Source organism: Rhinoraja longicauda, chromosome 1 (genome assembly GCF_053455715.1).
Source record: "Rhinoraja longicauda isolate Sanriku21f chromosome 1, sRhiLon1.1, whole genome shotgun sequence".
Classification (NCBI taxonomy): domain Eukaryota; kingdom Metazoa; phylum Chordata; class Chondrichthyes; order Rajiformes; family Arhynchobatidae; genus Rhinoraja; species Rhinoraja longicauda.
In genome coordinates, this window is record NC_135953.1 from 36,876,709 (window position 1) to 36,891,849 (window position 15,141).

At 41.2% G+C, this 15,141-nt stretch overlaps 1 protein-coding gene across 2 annotated transcripts in view; it reads right to left on the reverse strand.

The window, feature by feature from the left end:
- The window catches only part of kiaa1328 (KIAA1328 ortholog), a 120,282-nt gene that overhangs the window by 98,126 nt on the left and 7,015 nt on the right, over window positions 1–15,141 (reverse strand). For both annotated transcript variants that reach the window (XM_078409742.1, XM_078409749.1), the window contains 3 exons: window positions 14,046–14,194; window positions 11,976–12,073; window positions 4,988–5,103 (listed from right to left, as the gene is read on the reverse strand). In XM_078409742.1, coding sequence (XP_078265868.1) covers window positions 4,988–5,103; window positions 11,976–12,073; window positions 14,046–14,194 — 363 coding nt within the window. The remainder of the gene's footprint in view (window positions 1–4,987; window positions 5,104–11,975; window positions 12,074–14,045; window positions 14,195–15,141) is intronic.

Here is a 15,141-nt window from a genome sequence, read left to right on the forward strand (position 1 = left end):
AAAATAGGGAATTATTTGGGTGCAAAAATTATCATAAGGTTGTACAGGAATACAATTATAAATTGGCCAACTGGCCAATTGATTATCTGCAACTTTTTTCTTTAATAATTTAACTGCTAAACCTCAACACTGGCATGCTGAACATCAACTACATTCCTATTAGTTACACTCAAGAACTGCCTTTTATCTATCAAATTTACAGTAAATAGTAATATAATTGGCTTGTAAACATTTATTCTTTAGTTTAAAAAGTACTGCTTTAAACTAAGGATAAATTAAAACACCTAACTATTAAGCATCTTGCTCCAAAATGAAATGGCAGTAGGTAATAACCCATAGTGAAGATATAATAGGAATAACTGAAACATGGTTTCATAAAAAGCAAAACTAGCAAATAAATATAACAGCTTATAACAATTAGGAATGATGTGCGAGTAAAAGGTATTGAATTAGTTACACTAATTAGAAAAAACATAATGACAATATAAAGCAGAAAAGGTGATTAATCAAGCTATAAACAACCTAATAGTGAAAATAGAGATGAGGGAAAAATGAGAAACAAAATAACAATCATAGACTTTAAACTAACCACAAATAACTGCGAGAGGAAACAAAGGTATAGAGAACAATGATTTTACAATAAAAGGACACAAAGTGCTGGAGTAACTCAACAGGTCGGTCAGCATCCTTGGAAAACATGCATTGGTGATATTTTGGGTTGGGACCCTTCTTCAAACTGATAGATTTTACAATGCTTTATTTGTCTAAAGTTAGGAAGTAAAAGATCCAAATCAAAAAGCAAAAGAATGCCGATGCTGGATATCCATCCATCCATATATCCATCCACATATCCATCCATCCATGGCCTGGGGTTCAAATGTTTGTTAATAAGGGGGAATTGAGTGGGTGTGGGGGGGAGAGGAGGAGGGGGGGATTAAGGGGGGTGGAGTGGGTGAGGGGGACGGGGGGGATAAGGGGAGATGGAGTGGGTGAGAGGAGAGGAGGGGGGTTGAGGGGGGATGGAGTGGGTGAGTGGGGGGGGAAGGGGGAGTTGGGGAGGGGAGGGTGCTAGACCAATGCAGGAGAGATTTGGGGGGTTGCGGGGGGATGGAGTGGATAAGTGACTGAGTGGGGAGAGGGGAGGAGGGGGGATAAGGGGGGTTGAGGGGGGATGCAGTGGGGGGGGGGGGAGGAGGGGATAAGGAGGGTTGAGGGGGGGATGGAGTGGGTGAGTGGGCGAGGGGGAGGGGGGGAGTGGGGGAGGAGAGACCAATTGCTGGACCAATGTAGGAGAGGTTTGGGCCCAACGGGTCCACTTGGGCTAGTCCAAAATAAAAATAGAAAATGCTGGAACTACACTGCAGGTCAAACAACAGAGATAAAAAGAGTTAACACTTCAAATCATTGTTCTGATGAGAGATGATCAATCTGTACTGTTAACTCAATTTCTCACTCTGCAAATGCTACCTGCCCTTGAATATTTTCAGCATTTTTTATGTAAAAAAACAAATGAGACAGAACGTTACTGCATCTAATAATGGTTAACCAATCAGAATGAAGCAACCTGAAGAAACAGTTGGCCACTACATAAGATACAAGATAAATTTAAGAACAAATGACAGACAGATATATAAAAGGAGTCAATTGGAAAGGTAATTTTTTTTAACAGATGAGAATAGAACCAGAAAAAGCAATCTAAAAATAGGTATGCTCACAAAGAAATGCAAAGACTTTAAAAGACAATTAGTGAACAAAGATGCACAAATAACTAAGCAGTAACGCACACTATGAATGAAAGAAAGGCCATGAATAAAGCTATAGAAAACAAAGGATGGAATAACAAAGGGAAAGAAAAAAGTATAATGCAAACTATTTGGAAGGCAAAGAAAAGTGTTCCATAATCGCAAAAGAGAAAAAAAATCAGGAGCTGCTTGGACCATTAAAGAATAAGTACAACACATCATTTAACACATAATTCTCCAACTACTAATCATTTTTCATTTTCCATCTTGCAGCCTTTGTTTTGAATCTGAATATCTTGATCAACTTTTTGTTTTCTCATGGAAAACTATGTTTGGGCAATATTTCTGACATTTCATTGTTTTGCTCATGAGTACTGTATTTATTCCTTAATGGTCTAAGTCGTCCTGATAAAGATGAGGGAATGGGGGCCTGGGAATTGAGTTATTGAAGTTTTGAAGAGCGTGTGAGGTGCCTCGGGCATAGGTCAGAAGGGATTGGACAAAGGGCATCAAGATGGAATGAGATATTTGGAGATGAATTCTGTGGGGCAGGAACAGCCAGAAGCAATGGATCTGCCAGGGTGATCCTGTTTTGTGGATTTTGGGAAGAAGGTAATAGAAAGTTTAGTTTAGTTTCGAGATACAGCGTGGAAACAAGCCCTTCGGCCCACCAAGTCCGCACCAACCCCTGCATATTAACACTATCCTACACACACTATGGACAATTTACACTTATACCAAGCCAATTTACCTACATACCTGCACGTCTTTGGAGTGTGAGAGGAAACCGAAGATCTCAGAGAAAACCCACACGGTCATGGGAATAACATACAAACACTGTACAGACAGCACCCGTAGACAGGATCGAAGCTGGGTCTCCGGTGCTGCAAGCGCTGTAAGGCAGCAACCCTGCCATGGCCCCACCATGCTGCTCTTATTGAAGTGTTTAGGAGCAAGAGATTTCTTGGATGTAGGTTGGAAGGGAATAGACAAGGAGAGTCAAGATAGAAGCAAGGTTATTTGGAGATTGGAGATTTGGAGTCTGCATTCTCGATTGGACGTATCGGCATTATTAAAATAAGTTTGGTAACAGTTTGCAAAGGTATAATTACCTCACACTTCATAGGTTTGAATTGTGCGGTAAAATGGTTGATAAACACAAACAGATCAATTCTTCAACGAGCATAAAACTAACCTTACCTCTCAATACAACCCCTTCAATTATTTGTATTTGTTTTTAATTTTTACAATGCAAGCAGAACAATGCCAACATTTATCGCTCATCTCCAATTGAAGTTGAGAAAGTGGTGGCGAGAGACTATCTTGAACCTCTACAGTCCATTTGGTACTCCCACAAAGTTGGTTTGTAGAGAGATCCAGGATTAACCACAAAAAAGGTGCAGCAATATATTTCCAAGTCAGGACATCTGTGTAGAAACCAAAACTGGACGCTAATGTAATCTCACCATTGATCATAATGCACAATAGTACTCAGAAGTCTCATCTGGACACTAGTTAAAAATATATTTAATACCTTTTTTCATGTTTTAGTATTTACTGGCAAATCTTGTAAATGCTAACTTACTGACCAGTGAAATGTATTTGAAGTAAATTGTGCAATAAGCAGGGCCACTGAGTAAACAACTCAATTGAGATTATTTATTTACAATGTCAGAGGCCATTCAGCCCATTAGGTCTATGCTGGCTCTTAAACCATTCCCATAAGTTCCATTCCCCACCTATTTCGCTCTCACATTTCCATCGTGTGCTGTTTGGTTCTCCTGTCACCCACCTAAATAAGGACAATTTGCAGTGGTGATTTAACCAACCAATCAGCACACTTTGGGATTGTGGGAGAACAGCACATCACCCAGGGGAAACCAAGAGTCACAGGAAAAATATGCACGTTCCAGACCGAATGATGATCCAGATCAAAACAGGGTGCTGGAGCTGATAGGTAACAAAATATATTCAAGTGGCAATGCTATTGATGACTTCACGTTTTCAGTAAGGCCTTTGGCATGTTACGTGGTTAAATAACCCCAAAAGGTTAGAGTGCTAATGATTCAAGTTAGGTTTGTAAATTGGATTTTAAATTGTTTTTGTAATAGGAGGCAGAGCAGGATGGTGTAGGATTGTTTTTGTGGTTTGGAAGCCTGTGCACCATTGGGATCGGTGCCCAGACCATTATGATTTGTTATGTACATTATCAATTTGGATATGAATTAATAAAGTATGATTAGTAAGTTTGCAAACAATATGAAAATTGGTGATGATGAGAGGAGGCTCGTCCCAGGCTAAAAATAATATTGATCACTTGGTGAGATGAGCAACATGAAATGAAAGGGAGGGTCCCAAGGAGTATTTACCAACAGGGGCCTCAATGTACTAGTACAAAGATCTCTCCAGGTTGCAGCACGGGTACAAATGGTAGTGGAAGCATATGGGATACTTGCCATTATCTATATGCACTGGAAAGGGGACAGAGAAGACCTACCAAGATATTGCCTAAAATGAAATATTTCAGCTGTTAGGACACTGAAGACAAAAGAGACTACAGCAGCTGTAATAAAGAACGGAACATAAACAGAAAACTGGAAGAACTCAATGGTTCAAGCAACATCTGAGCCAAAATGACCCAAAAGGTCATCTGCAAAGTCATTATTCATATATCCTACATTCATATCCAAATTGTTAAAGGAAAGAACAAAAAGTAAGAATCTTAGCATCAATTCTTATGAACACCACAGGGTCAAGGACTACTAATCACACAATCAACCCCTGCCTTGTCTTTCAGTATGACTACAATTTTTATCCTCCTGTAGGGCCTTGTTTTCATCCTTGCACAAACACATTGACACAAAACAAACTACTTTATCCTTGATGACCTCCACTGGCCAGAGGTAGACCTCCTGCAAGTAGCTGCTACCTATCCACTTCCCCAAATCCAGACCTTCATTTCTAGACTATTCTTGTCATCGTCCATAACAAATTGAAGTTTACCAGTGATATGGTCACTATTTCTAAACTTTTCTGGAATGATATGCAAATCAGCTAAAGTTATGGACTATGACTCTGGTGTAGCAGCTTTCAAGACCTTGGATCTTGGAACTGCAGTAGCTCTGCTTTCCATCCAACATTTTTTATTTGTGTCTATGCCAAATATGCATTATCCAGATACGTTCTGTCAGATATTTGGACCATAATATTTGAAAATTCAAATGCATTAGACCAGTTAAGGATATCTTCCCGCTCAGTAGCAATTAGGCCATTCTGATCCTCCAGCTCTTTGATTTTCTTCTCAAATGTTTCATGTTCAGCTTTTAATCGTTCCTTAGTTTCTTCTTTCTCTTCACTTACCCTAAGTAGACAAGCATATAAAATGTATATTTTAAGCACAAGAGAAGGAAATAGTGTTTTATCCAAAGTGAATTTACAGTTATCATTTTATTGATTATCCCAGTTCCTGAAAAATGCATTCAACTACGATTACATTTAAGATACAAAGTTGTTTCAATTCTTGAAAGATGACAAGTTTGATATCCAGTATTGGGAAAAATACTGGCTTTACTAGCAACGCTCCCGTGTACTAAATGAATCATGTTTTTTAACATTTCTCCAATCTTCTCTCAGATTTTTGTCAATTGACTCAAATATGCCCAATTTTCATGACAGTGAAAATAGGTGCTAAATTAAATATTCCCATAATTTTGAATCTATCCTTTACATCTATCTATAATCTTCAAAATATTCAAAGTACAAACTCATCTTTTTTAGGCTTGCTACATAACCCAAATCCCTCATCCCTGATATAATTCTAGTAAATCACTTGAATACAAACATTTCTGCCACCCTTTCATGCAGAGCTGAACACAATAAACCAGCATAGGTCCATCAAATAATTTCTAATACATTTCTTGGCCGTGTTTGTACTCCAGTCTTACTATAATGGCACAGAACCATTCTGCTTTAACAATATTATCAACTTACCCTGTCGTCTTTCAAAGATATATGTACGTGAAATGTCATTTCTGCACACCTTAACATTCATCTTTAAATGTTATAAATATATGTTTTAAATGTTATAAAATATTACCTTTAAAATATAGAACACAACAGCACAGAAACAGGCTCTTCAGCCCACATATCTGTATATCTGCATATAATCCATATCCCTCCATTCTCTGCATACCCACTATTGTATCCGTCTCATTGACTACCCCCAGCAGCGCCTTCCAGACACTCAGCACCCTTTGCATAAAAAAGTTGCTCCACACATTTCTATTAAACTTTGCCCCTCTCATCTTAAAACTATGCCCTTGATTTGATTTTTCCATCCTGGGAAAAAGGCTCTGACTGTTTACCCTACCTATGCCCCTCCTAATTTTATATACTTGTATCAAGTCTCCCCATAATCTCCGACATTCCAGAGAAAGCAACCCAAGTCTGTCCAACCTCTCCCTGTAGGTAATATCACTTAACCCAGCCATCATTCTGGTAAATTTTACTGAATATCAAAGTGCTTACTTCATCAGTCTCCGCTAATGTCCACCTTCAGACTGTTACTCGCTTCCTCACCACTCTTTACATTGTAGGTCATCATCATAAATTGAAATTATGTTCCTTATTCTCAACCCCAAGTTTTGACATTCTTATTTCATCAAAACACCTTGTAACAATCTATTCTTTCTCCCTCAACTTGACAATGTTTTTATCCTGACCCTTAATGAAAGTTCTCCCAAAGCCAACTGTCCTAAATTACCAGTTAAATGATCCAAAGGGTAGCTCTGTAAAGCAAATCTTACAACTCCAATTACATCCTGGCTTCAAATGCATTGGATTTCACCACACCCTTCCACCTTGCCTCCCAATTGCTTGATACTTCTCAGAAAGTTAATATGTTCCCCTTTAAATCCGTTACTTTTGCAGAATGTATATCTTCTCCAACCCACCAAAAACCATCAACAAGTTTGAATTTTTCCTTAATTATTCCCTTTGCTTTTCTAGGTGGCCAACAGATGCCCTCAGCAACCAGGATACATCTCAACTTGGTTTGGTTTGTAGCTTTACTTGGAATGGAGCTTATAGCAGCCAGCAGCACAGATCCCACCTGATGCATGCTGTGCTGCTGCATGAGAAAGTGTAAACATCATTCAGCAAATCCCTTTATCAGAACCTGATGTGGCAAGGATATACAGTGCCCTCCATAACGTTTGGAACAAAGACTCATCATTTATTTATTTGCCTCTGTACTCCACAATTTGGGATTTATAATAGAAAAAAATCACATGTGGTTCAAGAGCACATTGTCAGATTTTAATAAGGGCCATTTTTATACATTTTGGTTTCACCTTGTAGAAATTACAGCAGTGTTAATACATAGGCCCCCCCATTTCAGGGCACCATAATGTTTGGGACACATGGCTTCAGAGGTAATTGCTCAGGTGTGTTTAAAGGCCGCCTTAATGCAGGTATAAGAGAGCTCTCAGCACCTAGTCTTTCCTCCAGTCTTTCCATCACCTTTGGAAACTTTTATTGCTGTTTAGCAACATGAGGACCAAAGTTGTGCCAATGAAAGTCAAAGAAGCCATTATGAGACTGAGAAACAAGAATAAAACTGTTAGAGACATCAGCCAAATCTTAGGCTTACCAAAATCTACTGTTTGGAACATCATTAAGAAGAAAGAGAGCACTAGTGAGCTTACTAATCGCAAAGGGATTGGCAGGCCAAAAAAGACCTCCACAGCTGATGACAGAATAATTCTCTCAATAAAAAAGAAAGATCCCCAAACACCTGTCTGACAGATTAGAAAAACTCTTCGAGAGTCAGGTGTGGTTTGTCAATGACCACTGTCCACAGAAGGCTTCATGAACAGAAATACAGAGGCGATTCAAGATGCAAACCACTGATTAGTTGCAAAAATAGTATGGCCAGGTTACTGTTTGCCAAGAAGTACTTAAAAGAGCAACCACAGTTCTGGAAAAAGGTCTTGTGGACAGATGAGACGAAGATTAGCCTATATCAGAGTGATGGCAAGAGCAAAGTATGGAGGAGAGAAGGAACTGCCCAAGATCCAAAGCATACCACCTCATCTGTGAAACAGTGGTGGGGGTGTTATGGCCTGGGCATGTATGGCTGCTGAAGGTACTGGTTCACTTATCTTCATTGATAATACAACTGCTGATGGTAGTAGCATAATGAATTCTGAAGTGTATAGACACATCCTATACATCCTAAGTTCAAACAAATGCTTCAAAACTCATTGGACGACGGTTCATTCTACAGCATGACAATGATCCCAAACATACTGCTAAAACAACAAAGGAGTTTTTTCAAAGCTAAAAAATGGTAAATTCTTGAGTGGCCAAGTCAATCACCCGATCTGAACCCAATTGAGCCTGCCTGAAGAGAAAACTGAAGGGGACTAGCCCCCAAAACAAGCATAAGCTAAAGATGGCCTGGCAGAGCATCACCAGAGAAGACACCCAGCAACTGGTGATGTTCATGAATCGAAGACTTCAAGCAGTCATTGCATGCAAAGGTTATGCACCAAAATACTAAACATGACTACTTTCATTTACATGACATTGCTGTGTCCCAAACATTATGGTGCCCTGAAATGGGGAGAATATGTATAAACACTGCTGTAATTTCTACATGGTGAAACCAAAATGTATAAAAATGGCCTTTATTAAAACCTGACAATGTGCACTTTAACCACATGTGATTTTTTTCTATTACAAAGCCCAAATTATGGAGTAAATAAATAAACGATGGGTCTTTGTCCCAAACATTATGGAGGGCACTGTAAATAGCAGAAAAATAAAAAGGAAAAAAACAGGAGAGTAAGTGAGAATAGTGTTACAAGAAAATGATAGATAACACCTAAGATACAAAAAAAATGACTGTAAGTTACAAAAAGATGCCCATAACGACCAATCTTTCACAAATTTGTGACACCACAACATGATTAATGCTACATTTCCGTGCACATTTTCATCATTTTTTCTGCATTTATTGGTAAAACCTGAAATCGCATCTAAAGACAATGCCTATTCATTTCATTCTTAATGAACTACTTCTCATTCCCCACGTTTCATCCTAGGACCCTACACGAGATGGCATCTGACACCTTTTGCTTCTGGCCTTGATTCTTCGTTAATTATCTTGTTTAACAAACTTTAAGTCAAAGTATTTCAAATGGCAACATTTCTACATAATTTGATCGATTAGTCAGGTGGGCTGAGGAATGGTTGATGGAATTTAATACAGAGAAATGTGAGGTGTTGCATTTTGGGAAGTCTAACATCGGCAGGACCTACACTTTAAATGGTTGGGCTCAGGGGAGTGTTGTCGAGCAGAGGGATCTGGGAGTGCAGGTGCATAGTTCCTTAAAGGTGGACAATAGACAATAGGTGCAGTAAGCCAGTTGGCCCTTCGAGCCAGCACCACCATTCAATGTGATCATGGCTGATCATTTTCAATCAGTACCCCGTTCCTGCCTTCTCCCCAGACCCCCTGACTCCGCTATCCTTAAGAGTTCTATCTAGCTCTCTCTTGAATGCATTCAGACAATTGGCCTCCACTGCCCTCTGAGGCAGAGAATTCCACAGATTCACAACTCTCTTACTGGAAAAGTCAGAGGGGGGGTCAAAAAGGTTTTTGGCATATTGGCCTTCATCAGTCAGAGTATTGAGGTTGGGAGATCACGCTGCAGTTGCATAAGACGTTGGTGAGGCCGTATTAGAGTATTGTGTTAAGTTCGGGCACCATGTTATAGGAAAGATGTTGTCAAGCTGGAAAGGGTACAGAGAAGATTTATGAGGATGTTGCCAGGACTAGAGGGTCTGAACTATAGGGAGAAGTTGAGTTCACTGGGACTCTATTCCGTGGAGCACAGGAGGATGAGAAGTGATCTTATGGAGGTGTATAAAATCATGAGAGGAATAGATCAGGTAGATGCAGAGTAGGTGAATCGAGGACCAGAGGACATATGCTCTAGGGTGAAGGGGAAAGGATTTAAGAGGAATCTGAGGAGTAACAACGTTTAAGAAACAGTTAGACAAGTACATGGATAGGACAGGTTTGGAGGGATATGGACCAAACACGGTCAGGTGGGACTAGTGTAGCTGGGACATGTTGGCTGGTATGAGCAAGTTGGGCCGAAGAGCCTGTTTCCACGCTGTATCACCCTATGACTTTCTGACTCTATTATTTCATTCCTTTTGTGGCTGTAAGAAGGCTTCAAAATGTATTTACAAGATATAGTGCAAAACATACATCAACTCTCCACCACCACGAAGTCAGGACAACTACCTACCCCTTAACATCAGCAAGTCGAAGAAGTTGGCTGTTGACCAAAGAAGTGAGGGGGTGAACACAACCTTGCCCTCATCAATGGATCTACTGTAGAGATAGTCACTACCTTCTAGTTCCGTAGCATCTATGTCACTAACAACCCAATCTGATCCCTTCACACATGTAATGGATGTCCAGTCACTCTACACTTCCATCCCCCACAAGGATGGTCTCTAAGCCCTCCGTTTCTTCCTCGACCGTAGAACCAGCCAATCCCCATCTACCAACACTCTCCTCCACATAGCAGAGCTGGTTCTTACACGTAACAACTTCTCCTTTGACTCCTCCCGCTTCCTCCAAACCAGAGGCGTAGCTATGGGCACTCGCATGGGCCCTAGCTATGCCTGCCTCTTTGTCGGGTACGTCGAACAATCCCTGTATCATCCGCCAACACGTCCGTCACCTACAACTGGACCCCACCACCGGCCATATCTTCCCATCCCCTCCCCTCTCTGCGTTCCGCAGAGACCGTTCCCTCCGTAACTCCCTGGTCCACTCGTCCCTTCCTACCCAAACCACCCCATCCCCGGGCACATTCCCCTGCAACCGCACGAGATGCAACACCTGTCCCTTTACCTCCCCCCTCAACTCCATCCAAGGACCCAAACAGTCTTTCCAGGTGAGACAGAGGTTCACCTGCACCTCCTCCAACCTCATCTATTGCATCCGCTGCTCCAGATGTCAAATTATTTACATCGGCGAAACCAAGCGCAGGCTCGGTGATCGCTTCGCTCAACACCTGCGCTCGGTCCACGTTGGCCAAACTGGTCTCCCGGTGGCCGAGCACGTCAACTCCCCCTCCCATTCCCAGTCTGACCTTTCTGTCATGGGCCTCCTCCAGTGCCATAGTGAAGCCCACCGGAAATTGGAGGAACAGTACCTCATATTTCGCCTGGGCAGCTTGCAGCCCAGTGGTATGAACATCGACTTCTCCAACTTTAGATAGTTCTTCTGTCCCTCTCTTCCCCTCCTCCTTCGCAGATCACTCTATCTTCCTGTCTCCACCTATATCCTTCCTTTGTCCCGCCCCCCTGACATCAGTCTGAAGAAGGGTCTCGACCCGAAACATCACCCATTCCTTCTCTCCTGAGATGCTGCCTGACCTGCTGAGTTACTCCAGCATTTTGTGAATAAATACCTTCGATTTGTACCAGCATCTGCAGTTATTTTCTTATAATAAAGTGCATCAGCACATTTACTTTCTTAGGTGTACAAGAAGATTTGGTTTATCCACAAAGATAATTTTAAACATCTACAGATACACTCTAGAAAATGTACTAACAGGATGCATCTCAGCTTGATTTTGCAACTGTTCTGCCCTTGACCACCCAAATCTGCAGAGCGTAGTGAACATAGCCAAGTCCATCAAAGATTTGTCACTTCCTGTTATTCAGTCTATCTTCATTATATGTTGGAACAGGAAATCATCCCTGCCACCCTGGCCATTCCTTCTACTTCTGGGGGAAGATACAGGAGTTTGAATGCTCAAACATTCAAGCCAGTTCCTTCCCCATTACTATCACACTCCTTAACTTTTTTTCACACATCCTGCCCAGAGGTGCTACCATGTGCTCTTATTCATAACTCCGCCTCATTGGGTTTTTATGTTATGGAACTTCAATCCTTTGTGCACTATGATCTTGTACCATTCTGCTGTTTTCCATTCATTATCATGTTTATTGTTGTGTTTATCATTAAAGTATATATACATTTACGTTGAGCACTTCAACTGAACAAGGAATTTTGTGGCACCCGTGATGTGACATTGCTCAGCTCAAATCAGATGAAATGTCTTAGGCCAGTAAGAGAAAGAGGATGGACATAAAGAACAAAAAGGGTGAACACCATGAGAGATTGAAAGTTGCAAAACTCACCTTGCAAGCTCCTTGATTAGGTTAGCAATGCGCCTCTTGTCCTCTGGGCAGAGGTCCTTCAAAGATACACTCTTAGACCCCCGCTTCTCATTAATAACCTGATTCACGACAAAAAGCAAGAAACTTGTTAAAAATTCACCCATCGTGAAAACTTTTTCAGGTTTTCCCTTTAGCCTGTCCGAAGTCATCAGTCCCATCAGAATCTCCTATCGGACAGTTGCTACCCAACCTTCCCCCTAATGACATTGGTTTTAACATGGATCACAATGGCATGTGTCAGGCACTCATTTGCCTGCAACGCCTCTATTCCTCCACAAACGTTATTTGGCCAAACAAATGAAAGCAAACCTGGGAGGAGAGAACAATCTTAAAGACCCTAAATAAATTCAAAAAATATATTTCCACATGCAGAAGACTGTGCCACATTGGTGCTAGAGGAAATTCAGAGGATGCTTCTTTACCCAGGAGGCTGTTAGTTTGTGGAAGTCACGACAAGGAGTAGTCAAAGTAAATTGTATGAATACATTCAAAGATAGTCACGTGGGGAGAAAGGACATAACTGTGGGGTTTTTAATTTACTTCTATGTTGACAACTTGGCAAAAGGCCAAGGCCTATTCTAAATCTAAAAAACATTCTAAACAAAAATGATATCCAAGATTACATTTGATTTGCAAACACAGAAACAGCGCTGAGTGACCAACTCCTGCTGTTTCAAGAATTCTCCGCCAACCACGAAGATCTTAACTGATCTTTTTCCTCAAACAGAAATGACGGATAATTGGGATCCAAGCACAAAGCCCGCAGAGCCTGACTAATGACATCCTACGATTCCGGAGGGGGCCAGTTTATTCCAGCTCTTTGTCTTTTATCCGTTAACCCAGTCTCAACCATGGTACAGCTAATAGACTTGTTGCCTCACTGCTCCAGAGACCTGCATTCGATCCTGACCTCAGGTGTTGCCTATAGTTGCACGTTTGCAGATTGCATGTCGGCACTGAGTTTGCATGTTCTCCCCGAGACCGCCTAAGTTTCCTCCAGGTGCTCCAGTTTCCTCCCACATTCCAAAGACGTGTGGGTTTGTAGGTTAATTGGCCTCTGTAAATTGATGCTGATGTATGAGGAGTGGATACGCAAGTGGGATAACATAGAGGTGATCGATGGTCGGCGATTTATGGTTGTCGTGGACAGTGATCTGAAGGCCCAGTTTCTATGCTGTATTGCTAAACTTAACTAAACTAAAGAAAATACTAAAACCCACATTGGTATATTACCCTAAAATGTACATACCCTTACCTTGTCCACCAATCTCCATTGCAGTTTTTTATTAAAAGTCTTATGAATATCTAAGTACTCCATTTACAATGATTCTCTTTTGTTCTCAATTGTTGATTTGAGGAAAGGAAAGCAGATGGACCATGCACCTGCCTTCATTGGAGGGACAGTGGTAGAGGGTGAACAGCTTCAAGTTCCTGGGCGTACACATCTCTGATCTTTGTTCTGGGCCCAGACTTTGATACAATCACAAAGAAAGCTCATCAACACTCCACTTCCTCAAAGTTTGAGGAGATTCAGCACATTACCAAATATTCTATCGAGTTTCTAAAGTATATGATGGAGAACATACTGACTGAATTTGAATGTTCAAGAGCGAAGGAGGTTGCAGAAAATGGTGGACGTTGCCCAGCCCAACATGGATACTGACTGCTGCTAGAGGTGTATATTATTCACAAAATGCTGGAGTAATTCAGCAGGTCAGGTAGCATCTCAGGAGAGAAGGAATGGGTAACGTTTCGGGTCGAGCTGCTAGGGGGTGGTGGTGGGGGCAGATACAATATAGTTCTTAGATTGGCAAATTAATGCTAAATTAAACAAATTTGAACAAAGTTCAGTATGCACCTTATGGGCCAGAGGGCCTGCTTCTTTGCTGTACTATTCTATGTTCTATTACTGCACCCAATTACATATGCCTCTAATTTCATGATTTATGACTTGCCTTATTGATCAACCACTCTGCACAAGGAGAATCTTCCATGGTTTACCAAATGCAATAATGATTACAAAGTGTTTACCTCATTCGACATGGATGGCTTTACAGGTCTAATCTTCAGAGGATTCAATAAGGCAGAATCAGAGTGTTGTGGGAGTTTTGCTCTAACTTCTTGCATTTTGCACCATCTCACATTTGTTTCAGGTCTGATATTTCCCTCCATCAATAATCCTAATAAATGCAATAAAACAATTTGTGAAGATGCCATGCAGCGTTTCAGTCAATAGTTTTTTCTTAAATTATCTTTTAAACCTAAATATTCAGGCGATGCAAGCAACATTATTAATACCACATTTAATGCCCATCCCTGGTTAATACTTAGAAAAAATTGACATAACCAGATATTGACATAACCAGCTATTTACGATATACATTAATGACTTAGACGAAGGGATTAAAAGTACCATTAGCAAATTTGCAGATGATACTAAGTTGGGGGGTAGTGTGAATTGTGAGGAAGATGCAATAAGGCTGCAGGGTGACTTGGACAGGTTGTGTGAGTGGGCGGATACATGGCAGATGCAGTTTAATGTAGATAAGTGTGAGGTTATTCACTTTGGAAGTAAGAATAGAAAGGCAGATTATTATCTGAATGGTGTCAAGTTAGGAGGAGGGGGAGTTCAACGAGATCTGGGTGTCCTAGTGCATCAGTCAATGAAAGGAAGCATGCAGGTTCAGCAGGCAGTGAAGAAAGCCAATGGAATGTTGGCCTTCGTAACAAGAGGAGTTGAGTATAGGAGCAAAGAGGTCCTTCTACAGTTGTACCGGGCCCTGGTGAGACCGCACCTGGAGTACTGTGTGCAGTTTTGGTCTCCAAATTTGAGGAAGGATGTTCTTGCTATGGAGGGCGTGCAGCGTAGGTTCACTAGGTTAATTCCCGGAATGGCGGGACTGTCGTATGTTGAAAGGCTGGAGCGATTGGGCTTGTATACACTGGAATTTAGAAGGATGAGGGGGGATCTTATTGAAACATATAAGATAATTAGGGGATTGGACACATTAGAGGCAGATAACATGTTCCCAATGTTGGGGGAGTCCAGAACAAGGGGCCACAGTTTGAGAATAAGGGGTAGGCCATTTAGAACGGAGATGAGGAAGAACTTTTTCAGTCAGAGGGT